The sequence below is a fragment of the Microcaecilia unicolor genome, chromosome 2 (genome assembly GCF_901765095.1).
Source record: "Microcaecilia unicolor chromosome 2, aMicUni1.1, whole genome shotgun sequence".
Classification (NCBI taxonomy): Eukaryota; Metazoa; Chordata; class Amphibia; order Gymnophiona; family Siphonopidae; genus Microcaecilia; species Microcaecilia unicolor.
In genome coordinates this window covers 322587494-322608268 of record NC_044032.1, presented here as the reverse complement: position 1 = coordinate 322608268, position 20775 = coordinate 322587494, and the positions used below count along the sequence as shown (strand labels likewise).

The 20775-nt window shown below is 43.7% G+C and overlaps 1 protein-coding gene across 1 annotated transcript in view; it reads left to right on the top strand.

The window, feature by feature from the left end:
* ELP1 (elongator complex protein 1) overlaps positions 1-20775 on the top strand; it is a 1128708-nt gene that overhangs the window by 1062620 nt on the left and 45313 nt on the right. The window contains 1 exon segment of the mRNA XM_030194341.1: positions 14313-14440. Coding sequence (XP_030050201.1) covers positions 14313-14440 — 128 coding nt within the window.

Genomic DNA, 20775 nt, shown 5'->3' with positions numbered 1-20775 from the left:
GGGATTGGGCAAGGGGAGGAAGGGGGAGGGAGATGACAGGGGGGGGAGGAAGAGGGGTTTTGTTAGTTGTGGTTTTTATTGGATTTTGCTCTTCTCTCTTTCGTTAGGGATCGTTGTCCGGCAGCAGTGGTGGAGATGGGGGAGGGCACCCAAGGGCTGGGGGGGGGGGTGTTCCCAAGGCTGTAAAAGTAGAGGCTGGCTATACAATAAGATAAGAGAGGGGAACTGGGTCATTTTAAGTTTGTTTCCTGGAATGTGTGTGTGTGTGTGGGGGGGGGGGGGTTTTGTCACCCATAAAGCGGAAAAAACTTTTACAAGTTTTGAACCGCCATGCAGCGGATATAGTATTTTTGCAGGAGATGCATCTGTCAGCTGCAGTGCATGCCAAATTCCGACAAGGATGGGTGGGAGGAGCGAAAGGCTCCCCGGCTTGCAATAAAAAGGCAGGGGTATTAATACTTTTCCGTAAGGGGCTGCATCTTTCCATTAAAGGGGTAAAGAGGAGTGCAGAAGGCAGATATGTATTAGTGGAGGTGGAATTGGGGGGTTTTACATATGTACTCTGCAATGTCTACGCACCAAATATTTTTGATAAAAAATTTTATAGGGAGATTTTGGCATTGTTGGCTCCATACCAAGGGGGCAATATAATTTTAGGTGGGGATTTTAACATAGTTTATAACCCATTGGTAGACAAAAGTAGTGGGATAGGACAAGGTCAGGCATATTATGAAAGAGACCTGCCTTTTCTGTGCTGAACACTAGATTTGGTAGATGTGTGGAGAATTTTACACCCAACATGTAGAGATTATACTCATCTATCAAGAGCGCACTCAACCATGTCCCGTATTGATTATATTTTTCTCTCAGATACTTTATTTTCAAAGGTGGTGGAGGCGGAGATAGGCCCATGTGAGATTTCAGATCATTCTCTACTTTGGGTGATCTTGGAACGAACAGGGGGAGAAAGTAAGGGAGGAGGATGGAAATTTCCGCTGGAGCTTTACAGGGATACGAAGTTTCAGGCATTTCTGAGAGAGAAATGGAAAGAATTTGCGGTCCACAACAGGATGCATGTGGAACAGGCTAGTTTGTACTGGGAGACAGCAAAGGCTGTCCTAAGAGGTGAGATCATTGCTTACAGGGCGTGGATTAAGAAAAGACGAGATCAAGAGATTTTAAGATTGGAACGAGAGGTGAGGAATCAGCGTATAAAGTTCGGGGTAAATCTGACGGAAGAGCAGAAGTTAGCGTACTTGACATCTCAGAGAGAATTAAATGAACTACTGCATGAGCGAGTTCAAAAATCGCAACAATATTATAAGCATCAATTGTACATGTACAGAAACAAGGCAGGGAGCTTGCTAGGGCGTTTAGCTAGAGGGAAGAAAGGGCCGAACAGAATTGTACAGGTAAAGGACCAGGCAGGTAACATGTTTAAATCTCCGCAGGATATAGTGGCAGGGTTTCAGAGGTATTATAAGGAGTTGTATGGGGAACAGGGGGACCTGATAACGGATAGCATGATGTTTTCAGAAAATGTAGAGACCCCGTTGATTTCCTCGACCCAGGCAAAATTCCTTAATGCACCTATAGTAGAGGGTGAGTTGATGCTGGCATTACAGCAGAGTGAGATACACAAAGCACCGGGCCCAGATGGATATAGAGTGGCTTTTTATAAAATGTTACAGGAGCAGGTGACTCCCCCACTTTTGAAGTTGTTTAACTCCCTGGCCAATTCAGAACCCGCATTGGAAACCTTCAATATAGCTAAAGTGATAGTGTTACTGAAACCGGGGAAAAAACCAGAGGATATGGGGGCCTATCGGCCAGTCTCCTTGCTAAATAGTGACATTAAATTATATGCAAAAATTTTGGCTAATAGGCTGGCAAGGGTACTTCCAGACGAGGGGTTTTGTTTGTTGTTGTGGTTTTTATTGGATTTTGCTCTTCTCTCTTTCGTTAGGGATCGTTGAGCTAAGATGGCTGACTGAGAGGAAGCACTGTGAGGAGCTCTGCTGGGAAACCTCCGATAATCGGTTTTCCCAAGCGCTCCCACTGCCTCAATACCATGATTTGGAACCCGAGTATGGGAACCCATACACGGAGAATCCAGGCAAGCCACTACTGCGAGTATCGTCCTAGCTGAGCCCCGAAGATCCGCTCACAACCGACGCACTCCCTGGCTGGAAAGGCCCGGGTACGAAACAGAGAGGAAAAAAGAGAGGAAAACCAGCAGAGTCCACAAAACCGGAACCCACGCGGTGAACCGAGACGCCAATTACCTAACAACCCTGAAAAGCAGAAACCACCCGTAGCCCTCGACACAACCGACCCTGCAGGAACGGAGCCTGGCGCGGACCGCAAGAACAACCTCACTAAGGAAAGACACCAAACGACCTCCTCATCTGCTTAATCGTGGAGCTCACTCACCCGCGTCCCTCTAGATGAAACGGGAAGCAGACGATCGATGAACTACAGTGCTAAAGAGCCTGATTACAGCACAGCCTCCCCATAACTGACAACCTGGCACCTCCTTGACTGATTGCGCCATGTGGACGGGACCAGCGTGGAGTTACCCAAGCTGTTGAGGTATAAACTGAAACCCGTTACAGCCTAGCCTCCAGAGCCGAAATCACAACCAGCCCACACCCCACACGCCGTCATTCTTACCGACAGAGCAGGAGATTCAAGCAACCCTAGGCGAAAAGTGCTTGCTCGTCTCGCACTCCTTAGTGCTGCACCATAAACACAAGGTAGTGATCCACAATAAGACTTTATATCTTGGATATGAACTCCTCGCTTACTAAACAGAGGTCCCAAATGAACAGACCACCTGAGCCGTCCCCAACCGGACCGGAACAGACCGGGAAGGAACTAGATCAGAGCCAAATCCTTAATCAATTGATCCAATTGGGGCCCATAGACCCAGAAGGCAAACAGCGAGTTTAGGACCAACTGTCCGCACCACGCGGCCCATCTACCCGCTGACGACCGAGACCTGGGGGACCCGATCCGGAAGCAGACGCTAAGACGAGAGCCTGTCTGAATCGCCCGTTGAAACCACGAGCTGAATTATCCCGCTGCCATCGGAGAGGTGGAATACCTCCCCAACCGGGATCAGCATCTACGAAAACGGTGATCAGAACTACCAACGGTGGTCCAGGACAGGCAGCCACGCTTTACAGGCTTTGTAGTTTGTCTAAACTGTATCTGTATAGTATATTATTGCATCCAGAACTGTAATCCATTTTAAACGCATGTAATTTGCACCTAGAACTGCAATCTGCGTATCTCTCATCTCATAGCACCCTTAGGCTCTATTACTAACAACTCTGTCTACTCCCCTTGGACCTAGCATCAGGACTACCAGCTCAAAGAGTTCTACTCAGCCTGTTCCAATCCGTCCGTTCTAGCTTCTTCCAAGCCGTCTGTTCTAGCCTGTCCCAATCCGTCTGTTCATGGCCCCCATTCACATTCTCTTCCCTGTCCTGTCCCTCCCTGGCCTGATCCCCCTCCCCCTACCGCAGGAACTCACTGCCCATCCTCTCCCGTTCTGCTCACTACTCACTACCTGTCCTTCCAACTACCGCCCCATCTCCCTCCTACCCTTCCTTTCCAAGATACTTGAACGCACCGTTCACAGCCGCTGCCTTGATTTTCTCTCCTCTCATGCCATCCTCGATCTGCTGCAATCCGGTTTTCACCCTCTACACGCAACAGAAACGGCACTCACTAAAGTCTGTAATGACCTGTTCCTTGCAAAATCCAAAGGTCACTACTCCATCCTCATCCTCCTCGACCTATCCGTCGCTTTTGACACTGTCAATCATAATCTACTCCTTGACGCACTATCCTTATTTGGATTCCAGGGCTCTGTCCTCTCCTGGTTCTTCTCTTATCTCTCCCACCGTACCTTCAGAGTACATTCTCATGGATCTTCCTCTACCCCCATCCCGCTCTCTGTTGGTGTTCCTCAGGGATCTGTCCTTGGACCCTTTCTTTTCTCAATCTACACCTCTTCCCTGGGCTCGCTGATCTCATCTCATGGTTTCCAATATCATCTTTATGCTGACGACACCCATCTTTATCTCTCCACACCTGACATCACTGTGGAAACCCAGGCCAAAGTATCGGCCTGCTTATCCGACATTGCTGCCTGGATGTCCAACCACCACCTGAAACTGAACATGGCCAAGACCGAACTCATTGTCTTTCCACCCAAACCCACTTCTTCTCTCCCTCCACTCTCTATTTCAGTCGATAACACCCTTATCCTCCCCGTCTCATCTGCCCGCAACCTCGGAGTCATCTTCGACTCCTCCCTCTCCTTCTCTGCACATATCCAGCAGACAGCCAAGACCTGTCGCTTCTTTCCCTATAACATCAGCAGAATTCGCCCTTTCCTCCCTGAGCACACCACCCGTACTCTCATCCACTCTCTCATTACCTCTCGCCTTGACTACTGCAACCTACTCCTCACTGGCCTACCACTTAACCATCTCTCCCCCCTTCAATCTGTTCAGAACTCTGCTGCGCGTCTTATCTTCCGCCTAGACCGATATGCTCATATCACCCCTCTCCTCAAGTCACTTCACTGGCTTCCGATCAGGTACCGCATACAATTCAAGCTTCTCTTATTAACCTACAAATGCACTCAATCTGCAGCCCCTCATTACCTCTCTACCCTCATCTCCCCTTACGCTCCTACCCGTAACCTCCGCTCACAGGACAAATCCCTCCTCTCAGTACCCTTCTCCACCACCGCCAACTCCAGGCTCCACCCTTTCTGCCTCGCCTCACCCTATGCTTGGAATAAACTCCCTGAGCCCATACGCCAAGCCCCCTCCCTGCCCATTTTCAAATCCTTGCTCAAAGCCTACCTCTTCAATGTCGCTTTCGGCACCTAACCATTATTCATCTATTCAGGAAATCTAGACTGCCCCAATTCGATTGACTGCACTTTTTTGTCCTTTAGATTGTAAGCTCCTTCGAGCAGGGACTGTCCTCTGTGTTAAATTGTACAGCGCTGCGTAACCCTGGTAGTGCTTTATAAATGTTAAGTAGTAGTAGTAGTTTGTTAGATGAGAACACACATATAGTTCTTCATAGTGCTGGTTTTACTACTACAGAGACAATGGCATAGCTATTTGTTTTCATTTTGATGTTGCCTTCAAAGTTTACTATCTTTTTTTGCTTTGTTCTCAAACTGTATTTATCCTTCCTTTTTCAATTAATCTCATAGTATACCTCAATTTTTGTTTTTCTCATTACCAAAGTGCTGTCACAGCATGGAGATGGGTGAAAGTAGGAATCCTGGGGAACAATTTTTCTACCCTTGCACCCTTGGATTGGAAGTCACCTATCTGTGTTTACCTTATCCTGCTTGGTCATGGAGAAAGTTGGGTTACTTATCTGTAATGGAGATTCCGCATAGGCAGGGGGGGGGGGTGGAAGCCAGCCACACCAACCCAGTGCTTCTTGGGGATCTTTTTTCTTGGAGCCATCCTTTGTTAAATTTAAAGTTGTGCTAAAAAAATCTTTTCCATCCATAGGAGCTGACTCTGAGAGTGCTGTGGGTGCTTGAGCACCCCCAATATTGAGAAAATTCCTTGTTTGTGTGCAAGGAAGTGTTATTTTTACTGGGCTTAGCACCCCCAATAATTTTTAAAAGTTGGCTCCTATGTTTCCATCAGTTCTACCTTAGCTACTGGTGTATGATTTCCTAGCCCTTTTTCATTTCTTCCTGCTTGTCCCTTCCACAGTTTAGTACCCTGATCTGTTCCTAGTTTGTTACTTTTCATTCTCTTCAGATCTGTTCCTTTCCCATCAATCAGTGGAATTCCTTTCCATTTTCTTTTTAATATAATTTATTTTGTAGATGACTTTGTGTTTTACATAAAGGGTGGTATAGTAAGCCTAATAAAGCATTACCCTCCTGCTTCCTCTGCGGTTGAAGCCAACTGAAGCCTGAAACTGACCTTCGCTCTTTAGCTATAAAACAAACTGACAAGGGTAGCAGTTGCCCCTAGGTGGATGCACTGGCACATGCTCAAAAGTCTTCCACATTTTTCTGGGCTCTAGGGAGCAGGTCTGCACTGTCACTGTCATGTGATGCTACAAAGCATTAAATTCCCATCTCGACTCGATCTCCAAACTTAATAGCATATTAATCAAATGTCTTTTGGTAACATTTCCTCCTATACATAAACCAATATGTATAGGACCATGCTCATATGCTTTCTGGGACAATTGCTGACTTGATAGTTCAAAAGTCTTCAAAGACTGTGCAGATATATAATCATAACACGTATCTCCTTTAGTGCAATAAATGTTTCAAAAAACAGCATTCACTTAGCTTATAACTTTTAAGCTAAGTGAATGCTATTTTTTGAAAAATTTAAAAAGTTTTTTGCACAAAGTATGGTAAAAAGCACTTGGAGGCGTTTATTGCACTAAAGGAGATACGTGCTATGATTATATGTCTGTACAGTTTTTGAAGACTTTTGAACTATCAAGTCAGCGATTGTCCCAGAAAGCATATGCACACAGTCCTACACATATTGGTTTATGTATAGGGGAAAATGTTATCAAAAGACATTTGATTAATATGTTATTAAGTTTGGAGATCGAGATGGGAATTTATTTATTTGTAGCATTTGTATCCCACATTTTCCCACCAATTTGCAGGCTCAATGTGGCTTACATTTGCCGTAATGGCGGTTGCCATTTCCGGGTAACAGAATTACAAATGGTATTGCGTTAAGGTGCATACATCCATGGTAACATACATGGAACGTGACTTACATGGAATAGATCATGGTGTATATATATATCATGTGCATATGTACATGGTAAAGAAGAATACTTTATGGTATTGCATGAAGGAGTCTGAATAATAACTCGGATTGTAACATACATTAGGTCATCGACTAAAGAGATCATATTCGACGTAAGGATTAAAGTATTAGTGGTTGTTCATTTCTAGCAAAGAGGTTAATCAATCAAGTGATAAGATTTCGGTTTTGTCTAGATCATGTAGGATCTTATTATTTAGTGTTTAAGATGGATGTTTATGGTATGCCTTCTTGAACAGATCAGTTTTCAGTAGCCTTCGGAAGATAGTTAGGTCTTGCATTGCTTTTATGGCTTTTGGTAGTGCGTTCCATATCTGCGTGCAAATGTATGAGAAACTGGTCGCGTATGTGGATTTATATTTTAGTCCTTTACAGTTAGAGTAGTGTAGATTGAGGAATGTGCATTCTGATCTTTTTGCGTTCCTGGTAGGCAAGTCTATGAGATCTGACATATAGGTCGGGGCTTGCCCGTGAACGATTTTATGTACCAGGGTGCAAACTTTGAACGTAATTCGTTCTTTTAATGGGAGCCAGTGTAGTTTTTCTCTTAGGGGTTTGGCACTTTCATATTTCGCTTTCCTAAATATGAGTCTGGCTGATGTGTTTTGAGCGGTTTGAAGCTTCTTAATGATTTGTTCTTTGCATCCGGCATGAATGGCATTGCAGTAATCTAGATGGCTTAGCACCATTGATTTTACTAAGCTGCAGAATACATCCCTGGAGAAGAAAGGTTTGATCCTTTTAAGTTTCCACATTGAGTAGAACATTTTCTTTGCTGTATTTTTCGCTTGGTCCTCGAGTGTGAGATTTCGGTCAATTGTGACTCCCAAAATTTTCAAGCTGTCTGAGATCAGAAGGGTGTAATCTGGGGTGTTATTGGTATTGGGTTTGTTTGTATTGTATTGTGAGGGCAAGATGAGACATTGTGTTTTTTCTGCGTTTAGCTTTAGTTGGAATGCGTCCGCCCATGAGTTCATTATTTGGAGGCTGTGTGTGATTTCATTTGTGATTTCGGTTATATCTTGTTTGAACGGGATGTATATCGTGACATTGTCTGCATAGATGTACGGATTGAGTCCTTGGTTGGATAGTGATTTGGCTAAAGGTGTCATCATTAATTTAAAAAGGGTTGGTGAGAGCGGTGATCCTTGTGGTACTCCACATTCAGGTTTCCATGGTGATGACGTTTCTGAGTTTGCAATCACTTGATAAGTTCTTGCTGTTAAGAAGCCTTTAAACCATCTTAGTACGTTTCCTCCAATTCCGAAGTAGTTTAGGATGTTCGAGAGTATTTGGTGGCTGACCATGTCGAATGCGCTTTGTAGGTTTGCTATCTTTCTCATCTATTTTTTACAAGTTGTTTCTTTCACGTTTTTTGGTGGTGATTGCTGTCATGTGATGGTCATCTGTGTCTATGTGTAGCTGTCTTTTCCTGCTGACCATGGAGAATCTTTGTTATCAGAGTATGTAACGTAACTTTCTGCACATCCCCATTTATTTTCTTGTGTAGAAACACTATGGAACTGTATGCATTTTGTTACACACTGTCAGATTTCATAAACCCCAATAACTTCAACATACAGACCAAAATCCTCAAACTGTTCAAGCTTCACTTAAATGACTCTTCTTAATTTTTCCTAAGTGCCTCCATCATAGTTCTTTTTTGTCCCACTAGACCAGTCCAAGCCAATAATTTGTGTCCTTTCCCAACCAGTAGATGGAGGTCAAGGTACTGAGCTTTTCAGTAACATCACTAATAATAAGGGGCTGTGGAAGGCTAGAGAAACTCAGTATTCTGTACCTCCAACAGATGGTATGGCTGGGTTGGTACAGTGAGATGTAGGAAGACCTGATCCCTTGGTCTGCTGTCTAAGACCTGCATCCATAGCTGAGTCCATGGGCCGATTACTTCTGGGTTTCAGACCAAGGTTCTTAGCCCAATTGATCCAGGAGATCCTGCAAGAATCTCCTTGCACAGAGCTTTAGCCCCTGGACTAGATTCTGCTGTTTACATTGGCACAGGTCCCCCCGGGGGGGGGGGGGGGGGGGGGGGGGAGGGTAGGAGGCTTCCTCCCCTTCCCTTGAATCAATTAAAAAAATGTTTTAAATAAAGTCCCTTCTGCCATGACTAACTTTAACTTTATTCCCTTAGGGTTCAGAAGAATAAAGTTGCTTAAAGAAAGAAAGGTAAAACAGTAGTGGCTGGAGAGGAGAGCAGCCAGCAGGTTTCTGCTCCAGATGAAGCCATTTTCAGGGTCGCTCTATTCTGGACTGGGACTGCAGCGGGAGTTAGAGGGAGAACCACAGCCTTGGAGCTGCGGGACCAGGCAGCTGAGTAGAGCTGCTGGCTTTTTGCCCAAACTGCACTGCTAAGGTGTCAGGGTTGATGTTGCTAGATCCTGATGCTGACATCAGCCTGCCAAAGCATGAAGGGAACCTGAGACTACAGCATTTTTAGCTGGTGGGCTGGGGGGTCTAATTTTGCTTCCTGTTCTGTTCAGCTGGTGGGCTGGGGGGTCTAATTTTGCTTCCTGTTCTGCTCAGATGTTCCCAGTACTAGTGGTCTCTCATTTGGGCCCTCTAGAGCCTGAAATGATACAGTCCGTAGTAGCTTGTATCTCTGCAGCCTGTTGGAATGGGATATAGGCATGGGACATAGGCATCGACCAGGGTCTTCTAAGGCCTGCACTAGCTGGGGTGCTACTTCTGGGTCCTCAAAGACCAAGGCATGCACAGACAGTGGCTAAGAACACACAGGGAGTATTGAGAGTCAGTGAACTGGACCCCTTTCCTCATGGAGGATCCCTGGGACTCGGAGGAGGACCTTCCTTTCTCCCTATCTCTGGAGGGGGAAGGGTATGGTCATATTCCCATGGTCAAATTCCATGTCCCTTGAAGAAAATAGTTCCCCACTCATGACACTGTTTAGGAGGGAGGAGCTGAATCAGCTGCTTGATTTAGTTCCTCATCCTCCAGATCTCCACCAGCCCTGTGGAGGGGATCCTTAAGCACCCCACCCCCACCCCATGCAGCTGGTCCTGGCAGTGTGGGAGGCTCCAGATAGCACTTCAAGGCAGCTGAATAAGTTTTACCCCCTGCATATATAAGACTAGGTGGATGCAATAATCACGGTGGTGACCAAGATGACAACCATCCCAGTGGATGGAATTCTGCTTTAAAGAAGGTTCATGACAGGAGGGTGGATCAGCTCCTCAAATAGATGTTTTCCTCTGGCACCTCTGGCATGCAGATCTTAGTCTGTCCAGGGTATGTCACAAGGGCACTTCTTCTATGGGCTCAGCAACCTCTGGCTTCAAAGGAGGCAACATGCTTGCAGTTGGGCATAGCCTTTCTTTTTTTGTATCAATACATTTTTTTATTGAAGAAATAGAAAACAAGCATCATAATCCACCGCCTTATGGAGACCCTGCACTTAATGACAGCATCCATTAGACCTGTCGAGTTTCTTACCTCCCTGGTAGGCTTACCTTCACATTCCAATTCGGTAGCCTCATAAGCACTTCCTATGGTTCTGCTTTCTGGGCAATCATTACCAGTTCAGGGCTGTGGCTGAACGTGTAGGGCTAAGCTGATCTTTGTATGCCCTTCCCCACCAGGAGACCTATCAGTTCTTTATCCTAGATTCCCCTGAAGAGGTCAAGTGAAATTGAAATAAAGCACATACAATATATATATATATATATATATATATATACAGCGTGCTCCACTTAAGTGCACATTGAATAAGCACATGCTCTGTTTAACTGCATGCTGTACTTCAGTCCCATTTTTGGCACTATCAATTTCTATGGGGACAAACTTCGGTTTAGCGCACCACTGATAAGTGCAAGATTCGCTTATATAAATGGTTCAAGGCCGCTCCTCTGCAGGAAAGACTCCGCATACGCGCGCGCATGGAATATGGAAGCCGATTGGCGCATGACAACCAACGAGATTTCAAATTTACTGCCTCTTTAAGTGCCACAGTCAGAATAAGCTAAAGAATGTTGTTAGAGTGTACACCGGGGTTGTCGTCGCAGCGGAACTGTAAGACTTTAACACTGGCTGAACGAATAGAAGTTCTTAAAAAAATTAGAAAACAAACAAAGTCAAGCATCTATTGGTAAAGAATATGATGTCAATCCCAGTCAAATTTCACATGTTTTGAAGCAGAAAGACCAGCTTCTGGAACACTGGCAAAACAATACAAATCCACAACGGAAACGAAAACGGGCGGGGAAAGCTGAGGAGGTAGAAGATGCTCTTCGGTGGTTTTCTCGAGTCAGGAGCAGACAGTTTCCTGTCTGGTCCACTGCTTATGGAGAAAACTAACCAGCTAGCTGAAAGTGGACTAACTGAATTCAAAGCCACTGTTGGATGGTTGGAAATATGGAAGGAGAGGAACAGCATAAAATTCAAGAAACAGCATGGTGAGAAACAAGGCGCTGATGACTTTGGTGCTGAAAATTGGGTTGTTTCAGTTCTTCCTACCATCTTGAACAAGTTTGCACCTTGTGACATTTTCAATGCTGACGAAAATGGTCTCTACTGGTGAGCGATTCCTGATGGAACACTTGCATTCAAACATGCCAAAACTACTGGAGGTAAAACATCGAAGGATCGACTGACGATCCTCCTTTGCTGCAATATGGATGGGAGTGAGAAGTTGGAACCCCTCGTCATTGGAAAGAGCAAACAGCCTCGTTGCTTCAAAAAAGTTAAGCGACTTCCTGTGTCATATGAGGCTAATGCAAATTCATGGATGACTGGGGAAATTTGGAAGCAGTGGGTAAAGAAGTTAGACACTAGAATGCGGGCACAAAAGCGTCAGATTTTGCTGCTTTGTGATAATTTTGCTGCACACAGGGATGATGTCAGGCTGTCTAACGTCAAGGTGGTCTTCCTGCCACCAAATACTACCTCTCTGATTCAACCTATGGATCAGGGCATAATACTCCAATTTCAAACAACATTATCGGGCTCTTGTGCCACATCGTCTGATGAGCGTTATGGATGATCAGATTGGCAAGGATAAACGTGCTGTTGAACTGGCTCGTAATCTATCACTGTTGGATTCCCTACAGATGCAGAAAGAAGCCTGGATTCATGTTACACAGGCAACCATTGTGAACTGCTACAAGCGGGCAAGCTTTGTTAAGGATATGGAGAGGGACGAAACAGATGCAGCTGTTGCAAACGTGTCAGATGAAGAGGTTATTGACATACCAACTGGTGTTACTGTTCCATCACTACGTAGCTGTTGATTACTATCTACAAACAGTTGAAGACAGCACTGATATTGAGATATGCGCCTACACGCAGGCAACAACGGCTGATGCTGGAACAGATGAAGAAATGAGCAGTGAGGCACATGCTGATGAAATTCAACAACTTCCTCCTGTCACTTTTGCAAGAGCGCTGGAAAGTCTCAACACCGTGCGGGCCTATCTGGAGGCCACTGGATGTCAGTGCTATGATAGTTTTTACCGTCTGGCGGATGTAGTCTATGGAACTCACAGACCCAAGAGTGTACAGAGGACTATAACTGATTACTTCAAGTAAAGCCTAATGTCAGTTAACTGAGACCGTATGTACTGTATGTATAATAAACAGTACTGTACATATGTTTATCAGATGTCAAGTTTCTTTGGGTCACAACGGTTAAGTGCACGCTCTGGTTAACTGCATGCATTTCTTTGGTCCCAGACCCTTGCACTTAAGCAGATTGCACTGTATATATATATATATATATATATATATATATATATATATATATATAAGCAAAGGCCAATGCGGAGCGAACTCCTCTTGAACCCCATAGATTCTACAGGACTCGCTCAGAGAAACACTTCAGCCATACACTTCAGCCCTCTTCTTTTTATTGGTAAGCAATCAAAGCCACATCATCATTAGATTCAGGAATCACATGTTATCAGCATCATATGGAAAACATTACTCAATAATCATTATCTTTCTTATGAAAGTTCAGCAGAATCATGGAAAATTGTTGTAATATCAGAATATGTCAGCAGTTGTCCATCCAGCATATTAGTAACAAGCTGACCTATATTTTCTAATTCATGTCGTCACTTAATGCTGACAAAGCTATGATTTCCCAAAAGCAAGTTATAATTCCATGTTCTTTATCATTCTGCTAGCTTCAGCTGTTAATTTAGAAATGTGTTATGTCTAGCATTTATCTCAAGTTATTTCAACATTAGCTCAATGTCCAGTAAATTATTATTCAGCAGTTGCTGTAAGCAGAATCATCTAGCTGCAAGCTTTTTGTCTCCCCTGATTTAATTGTTACATTAATCATAATCGTTTTCAACCCAGACCCGGGGGTCTCTATTCTCAGATAGATTTTCCAGACCATCATGCCCTTCAGGGTTGGCAATAGCACCTCAAGCCCTTCACCAAGGTGGTCATAGTGGTGACGGCAGTCCTTTACAAACAGGAGATTTGTATTCAGTCCTACCTGAGCAATTGTCTGTTCCGGACAGATATGGAAGCAGACTCCATGTATTCAGTCCTACCTGTGCAATTGTCTGATCCAGACAGATATGGAAGCAAACTCCAGGAAACCACATAGGTTCATTATTCTGCTGCAGCTCCTTGTCTGGGTGATAAATTTTGCCAAGAGTCAGCTGGTCCTGTCACAGACCATGGACTACTTGGTTGTCAGGTTGATACCGAGAAGCATTCACAGTCCTTGGAGGAGGGAGTTAGGCATTGTGAAATGGTAGCACCTTGTGGCCAGATTTAGAGCACAGAGTTACAGTGCTTTAAACATTATGACTCCAACCAAAGATTTTCATTGACAAGACTGAAAAAGCAAATTGAGAAGGAATATAAAATGGAGAGGAGGGGGAATCACCAGGCAGTTGAAAATTCTTATACCATCAAATTCCAGTCGCAGTTCTGAATAAGTTCAAAGGAAAATTCAGAGTCACAAAAATGTGGGAGCATTGGCCTATTTATTTATTTATTTAATACATTTATACCCCACATTTTCCCACTAGCTGTATGGTCAATGTGGCTTACACATAACCATAGGGTATGCTACAGTACAGAAAATATAAATGAACAATGTAATAGTAGATTATTAAGCGTATAGGTATCATATAAAACAACAAAGATAACAAAAGATAGTACAGGGTAATTAAGATTAGGTTGAGTCTGGAAGGTATGCCTTCTTGATCATGGTGGTCTTCAATAATTTTCTGAAATTTAAATAATTCTGAGTTGATTTTAAGGTTCTGGGTAGTGCATTCCATATTTGTGTGCCTATGAAGGAGAAGTTGGATGTGTAGGTAGATTTGTATTTAAGTCCACTGCAATCTGGATATTGTAAATTTAGGTAGGAAAATTGATCCTGCTTTGAATCAAATAACAGTTTAAAAAAACAAAATGTCTGTTAAATTCAGAAGTAAAACCACTACTGATCTGTTGCAGGAGGTCTTCAAAAAATAGACGCAAGGCAGAACGTAAGAGATATAGCCTAAAGGAAGGAAGTCCCTTGGAGGATGTGGCCCTCCTGGAGGCCTTGGGAGAAATCATGTCTTCTGTGGAAAAACTTAAGGGTAAGTCCCTGAAGGCAAAAGGACATTATGCCAGTTTTGGTGGTATGCTCAGATCACAGGTATCATTGGAGAATATTCTCACCAAAGAATAGTATTTTAAAAGTGCTTTACTTTGATCTGAATGGTGAGTGCACAAAGCCATATTTTGAAGATTTGACAAGTAGATAGCTCTCTGGCCAAACAGGAAAGTCAGCCACACTTGTGGAATTGGCATCATCTTCACCAGTGTATTCTAGACTCCAAAAATGTTTAACTTCAATAAATCTCACTATCTAAAAGTATTATACCCTAACAAAGAGAAACCAGAATACATTTGGTTGTGTGAAGTAGATTTCTATGAAAGCATGTAATTGATAATGGACCTCACATATTTGTTATTTTTTAATATTTTGATAACTTTATTTGAGCATAATTGTTTCCCATTTTAATGCAATCTATATATTTTAGTTTATGCATTTGTGAATACATCTTTCTGAAAAAGGATCCATAGCTTGCATTAGCCTCTCAAAGAGGACCATAGCACAAAAAGGTTAAGAGCTATTGACTCTGCAGGGCGGGATAACTGGTAGTAAAAATGAAATTCTCTGCTGAATGCATGCCATTTACTACTACCCTTTGTCACCTCCCACTCAACCAGTTTCTGACCCAGTCAGTCACTTTTAGTGCCCATACTAAAGGTGTTCAGTTTGTCTATGTAGAATCATTTTAAAAGCTTTACTGAAATCTACAAGTAAGTGCACCACATCTAGCACTGTTCCTTGATCCAAATCTGGTCATCCATTCAAAGAAATTAATCAAATTCATCTGACAAGACCTATCTGAAGTAGAGCCATGAATGAAGTAACATTGTGTAACTTACTTGCGCAACTTCTTTGAGAAAGGCAAGAAGTGCCTCAGTTTTTTTCTTTTGTTTTGTTTTAATTTAAGAAGGCTTTATTGAGGTCGGACTAAGATTTCAGTTTTTTCTTTATTTGATATTCAGCTAAGGGTGTGTGCTATCATAGTGGTTTACAACATCACTAATAGGAGAGCCATAGTAGGACATGAAGTACAATATATATAGGAAAATCAAAAGGAAAAAAATACAAACGGGAAGAGAAAAAAGAGGTTGGAGGGAAGACCATTACTTAAATAACAGTAAGAGGGAAGGGACAGAGAGTCCATCAGACTTGGTGTCCTAAGCACATATCTCCAAGAAATGAGGCTCATGTAGAGAAAAAGAGCAGGGGAGGCCCAAAATAAATCAGGCAGTAGGCCCATATATTTATCTAAATAGGTGGGTTTTGAGGGCCACTAAACTCTGAGTGAGAGAACAACACCCTTGGCCAAACTACTATCAAACCAAAACCTCAACCCATACATATACGCAGACGACGTAACGATCTACATCCCATTTAATCAAGATTTAAAGGAAATTTCCAGTGATATCAACCAGAGCCTACATATCATGCATTCATGGGCGGATGCTTTTCAGCTGAAACTCAATGCAGAAAAAACCCAATGCCTAATACTGACCTCTCAATATAATACGAACAAATTCACCACCATTAACACACCAAAACTGAATCTTCCAATTTCGGACACCCTAAAAATTCTTGGAGTTACCATTGATCGTCACCTAACACTTGAAAATCACGCGAAAAATACAACAAAGAAGATGTTCCACGCAATGTGGAAATTAAAAAGAGTAAGACCTTTCTTCCCAAGGACCATCTTCCGTAACCTGGTACAATCAATGGTACTCAGTCATCTTGACTATTGCAACGCACTCTAAGCTGGCTGCAAAGAGCAAATAATCAAGAAACTTCAGACAGCCCAGAACACTGCAGCTAGACTCATATTTGGCAAAACAAAATATGAAGTGCTAAACCCCTTCGAGAAAAGCTACACTGGCTCCCACTCAAAGAACGCATCACGTTCAAAATATGTACCCTAGTTCACAAAATCATTCATGGAGATGCTCCAGCCTACATGTCAGACCTGATAGTCTTACCACCCAAGAACGCTAAAAAACATCCCGCACATTCCTTAATCTTCACTTCCCCAACTGCAAAGGTCTAAAGTATAAACTAATGCATGCATCAACTTTTTCCTACTTGAGCACACAATTCTGGAACGTGCTGCCGCATAACTTAAAAATGATCTATGAACTAACTAACTTCCGCAAACTATTGAAGACCCAAGGCATACCACAAAGATCAACAAATGTGAACTCCTACACATTTATCCAGAACTGCCTTACGATATTTGCTGTTATACTATCATCATGCTTTATCATTATCATGTTTACCCAAGATCTTTTTGCAATACTAAATGTCTATTTTCCTATATACTTCCATTACTCATGATATATTGTAAGCCATATTGAGCCTGCAAAGAGGTGGGAAAATGTGGGATACAAATGCAATAAATAAATAAAACAGTTACAAATCTGTGGGAAGTTCATTCCAAAATACAGGGCCAGCAATAAAAATATTGTTTTCCTGAAAGTTGCCAAAGTTACCCCCTCTAAGGTGGGAACGGTAAGGAGATGCTGATCTCAGGAGTGAAATGCCCAATGTGAGGAGTAAGGTAATAGGTTTTGAGACAGAATTGGGGGGGGGGGGGGGGGGGTTGGCTAGAAATGTTCTTGTCTAAGAGGAGTGACATGGTGTATTTTCATCTGCCGGTAACCAACTTGACCGCTACATTCTGTATTAGTTGAAGGCGCCATAGTTTTCTCTGTCGCAGACTATTAAATAACACATTGCAGTAATCAATGTTAGAACTAAGGAATATGTTAGAATTTGAAGGGCATTAACCTCCAGGAAGGGGTGAAGGGACTTTATTTGGCAAAATCTATTTAAAAAACGCTTAGCAATTACAGTGGAAATGTGAGTAGAAACAGTAAGGCCTGCATCGACGGTTACCCCCAGGATCTTAAAAGTCAGAAGTAGGAATGAAAGTATTAAGGAGGATGTTGTTCACAGAGAGACATAACTGGGATATAATTATACCTGGCCACGATCTATTCAGGAAAGACAGAGTAGGAAAAAAAGAGCAAGGGAGTGGCATTATATGTTAGGCATGATTAAAGTGACAGAATTGCAGGACATATGTGGTAAGGAAGAAGCTCTGTGGGTTAATCTGGAAACAGGGAATGGAAAAAGTATTTAGATTGGTGTGATATACAGGCCTCACACATAATCAGAAGAAATAGAGATTTATTTATTTATGGCATTTATATCCCACATTATTCCCACCCACGGGCAGGCTCAATGTGGTGTACAATAGTCTATTAAGCAGCAATAATACAAAATACAGTAATTAGGGTCATAGGAGGGAAAGAGGAACAACAGGAGGGAGAGGGAGAGAGGAGAAGGTGACAATTAGTCGCTATGGCAGCCATGGTTCAGAAGGATGTGACACCAGGAGGGTCACGGCATATGCTCTACCGAAGAGGAAGGTCTTGAGCTGCTTCTTAAAGGTCGGGTGATCTGGGGTGAATTTGACCACTTGGGGCAGCCCATTCCAGAATTGAGTGCTAAGATAAGAAAAAGAGGAAGCATAGACAGTCTTATATTTTAGGCCACTAAAAGCTGGCTAGTGGAGATTGAGATATGAGCGAGCTGACTTGCAGGAGTTCCTGGGCGGCAAGTTAATGAGAGTGTCTATGTAAGCAGGAGCGTCACCATAGATGATTTTGTGCACCAATGCGCAGATCTTGAAAACGATATGGTCCTTCACAGGAAGCCAGTGCAACCTCTCACGTAGTGGGCTCGAACTTTCAAATCTCGATTTACCGAAGATGAGTCGAGCTGCTGTGTTCTGAGCAGTTTGCAATTTTTTTAGTAGCATGGATGTGCATCCCCCGTAGATACTGTTGCAGTAATCAAGACAACTTATAACTAGGGACTGGACTAGGTTGCGGAATACCTCTCTAAGTAAATAAGGCTGGATACGCTTAAGCTTCCAAAGAGTGAAGAACATTTGCTTTACTACAGAGCTCACATGCTGCTCCAATGTTAAAGATCTATCAATTATGACCCCCAAGATTTTTAGGGACTCCGAAATTGGCAGGACGAGCTCAGGAGTGATTAGTGTAGGAGGTCTGAGTTTGTTGAAGCGAGAGGAGAGGATCGAACAATGTGTTTTCTCAGCGTTGATTTTGAATCGAAATGAGTTGGCCCAGTCAAGCAAAGTGTTAAAGCCTTGTCGGATCTTGCTAGTTATTTCATTTAGGTCTTTCTCAAAAGGGATGACGATAGTGATATCATCAGCATAGATAAATGGGTTTAGTCCCAGTTTGGAAAGAGCCGCTGCCAAGGGAATCAACATCATGTTGAAAAGGGTTGACGATAGTGGGGAACCCTGTGGCACTCCACAGTCTGCTTTCCAATGAGGTGATAAGGTAGAGTTGGCGTGTACTTGGTAAGTTCTTGATGTAAGAAAGCCTCTCAGCCAGGCCAGTACGTTTCCACAGGCACCGAAATAATCTAGGAGCCGCAGCAGGATGCCGTGATGCACCATGTCGAAGGCACTAGACATGTCAAACTGTAAGAGCAAAATACTCTTCCCTACAGCTATTTCCCTCTTGAAGTTGGACAGAAGAGTGACAAACACAGTCTCAGTACTGTGGAGCAGTCGGAAACCCGATTGCGAGGTATGCAGAATATTGAACTTATCCAAGTGCTCACTAAGTTGTTTATTCACCAAGCTCTCCATGAGTTTCATGAAAAGGGGAATGGAAGCTATTGGTTGGTAGTTGGACAGATCACTACTCTTTTTCTTGGTATCTTTGGGCACTAGGGTTAGTAAGATGTTACCATAGTTTACGGGGAACTTGCCATTACCAAGCATATAGTTGAGATGCTGCGTCAGGTCATCCAGGAAACAGGCAGGGGCGCATTGGAGTAGATAATTGGGGCACACATCTAACCTGCAATACTTCCTGACAAATCTGCGAAGCTCCAGCTTGACAGAATCAACATATAGAGGTGAAAAGCTAGAGAACAGACGGTCTACTGGCTGCTCGTCAGGCCCCGGATCCAAGCCACTAATAATATTACTAATGCTAGGATTGTTCACTGGAAGGGAGCTCTTCAGTTTGATAATTTTGTTTGATCTAATCAAAGACATTCATAAGATAGCTAGGAGGGACATACTACTGATGGGTTATTTTATAGAACCATCCCCCATATCCTACCTCCCCCCAACCCTTCCCCCTTTCCCTCCCTCCCCTCTGATGGGTGATTTTACTAAGCCAGATGTTGACTGGGCGTCCCTGCTGCTTGGTCATCTAGAAGCAAGAGGATCTTGGATTCTCTACAGGAAGAATTGTTCCAACAGTTGGTAATATAACCTACATGGAATGAAGCTATTCTGGACCTGGTGCTTACATATGGGGAGAGTATTTCTGATGTTACTGTGGGTGATCATTTGCTGTGGTTCAATATTAAGACACATGAGGGAGAGGGCTTATTCAAGAATTTGCTTAAAAGCGGAAATGGAGGGTTGGTTCCTGATAGATAGCGGGAGGTCATTCCAGAGTTTAGGCCCATTGTAACAGAAACCAGCTAGTGGATAGGCGAAGGTAATGTGAGAAGATTATTGTTGGCGAAGCAGAGGGGAGCATATGTAATGAGGATTCTCCGAGGACAAGCAGGCTGCTTGTTCTCACTGATGGGTGACGTCCACGGCAGCCCCAGGATCGGAAGATCTTCCAAGCAACAGAAGTTTGCTAGCTCTCGCGAGATCCGCATGTATCGCGCATGCGCGACCGTCTTCCCGCTCGCTACAGCATGCTCCTCAGTCTCTCTTTTTCCGTGGTCAGAATGGACGTGTGTCGCTCGTTTGCGGCCCCAGAGAGGCCCCCGTTGCGTTCTTCGCTGCGGTTTTAGTGCCTTTTCGGCTTGTTCTTTGTTTCTCCTCTCGTGTGTTTTAAAAAAAAAAGTTTGTTTTGTTTTCCGGTACTTCTTCAAGGTTTCCCGTGTAAGTTTCCTTTCTTTTCCGTGTGCGGCCTGTTCCACCGCCCGTTCGGGTCTTTTCCCTTTTTTTGGTGCCCCTTTTCTCGGCATCATCGCGTTTGACTTCACCGGCATGATTTTTCCGCCCATGTCCTCGAAGCCTGCCAGCGGCTTCAAGAAGTGCACGCGATGCCACCGGAAAATCTCGCTAACTGATAGACACGTATCGTGTCTTCAGTGTCTCGGGGCTGGTCATTGCCCGGACGCCTGTACTTTGTGCCTCCAGCTTAAGAAGAGGACCCAGGCAGCGAGATTGGCTCAGTGGAACATCCTGTTCGGAGCCTCGTCCGGTCTTTCGGCGTTGACGGAGCCAGCGGTACCGAGGTCATT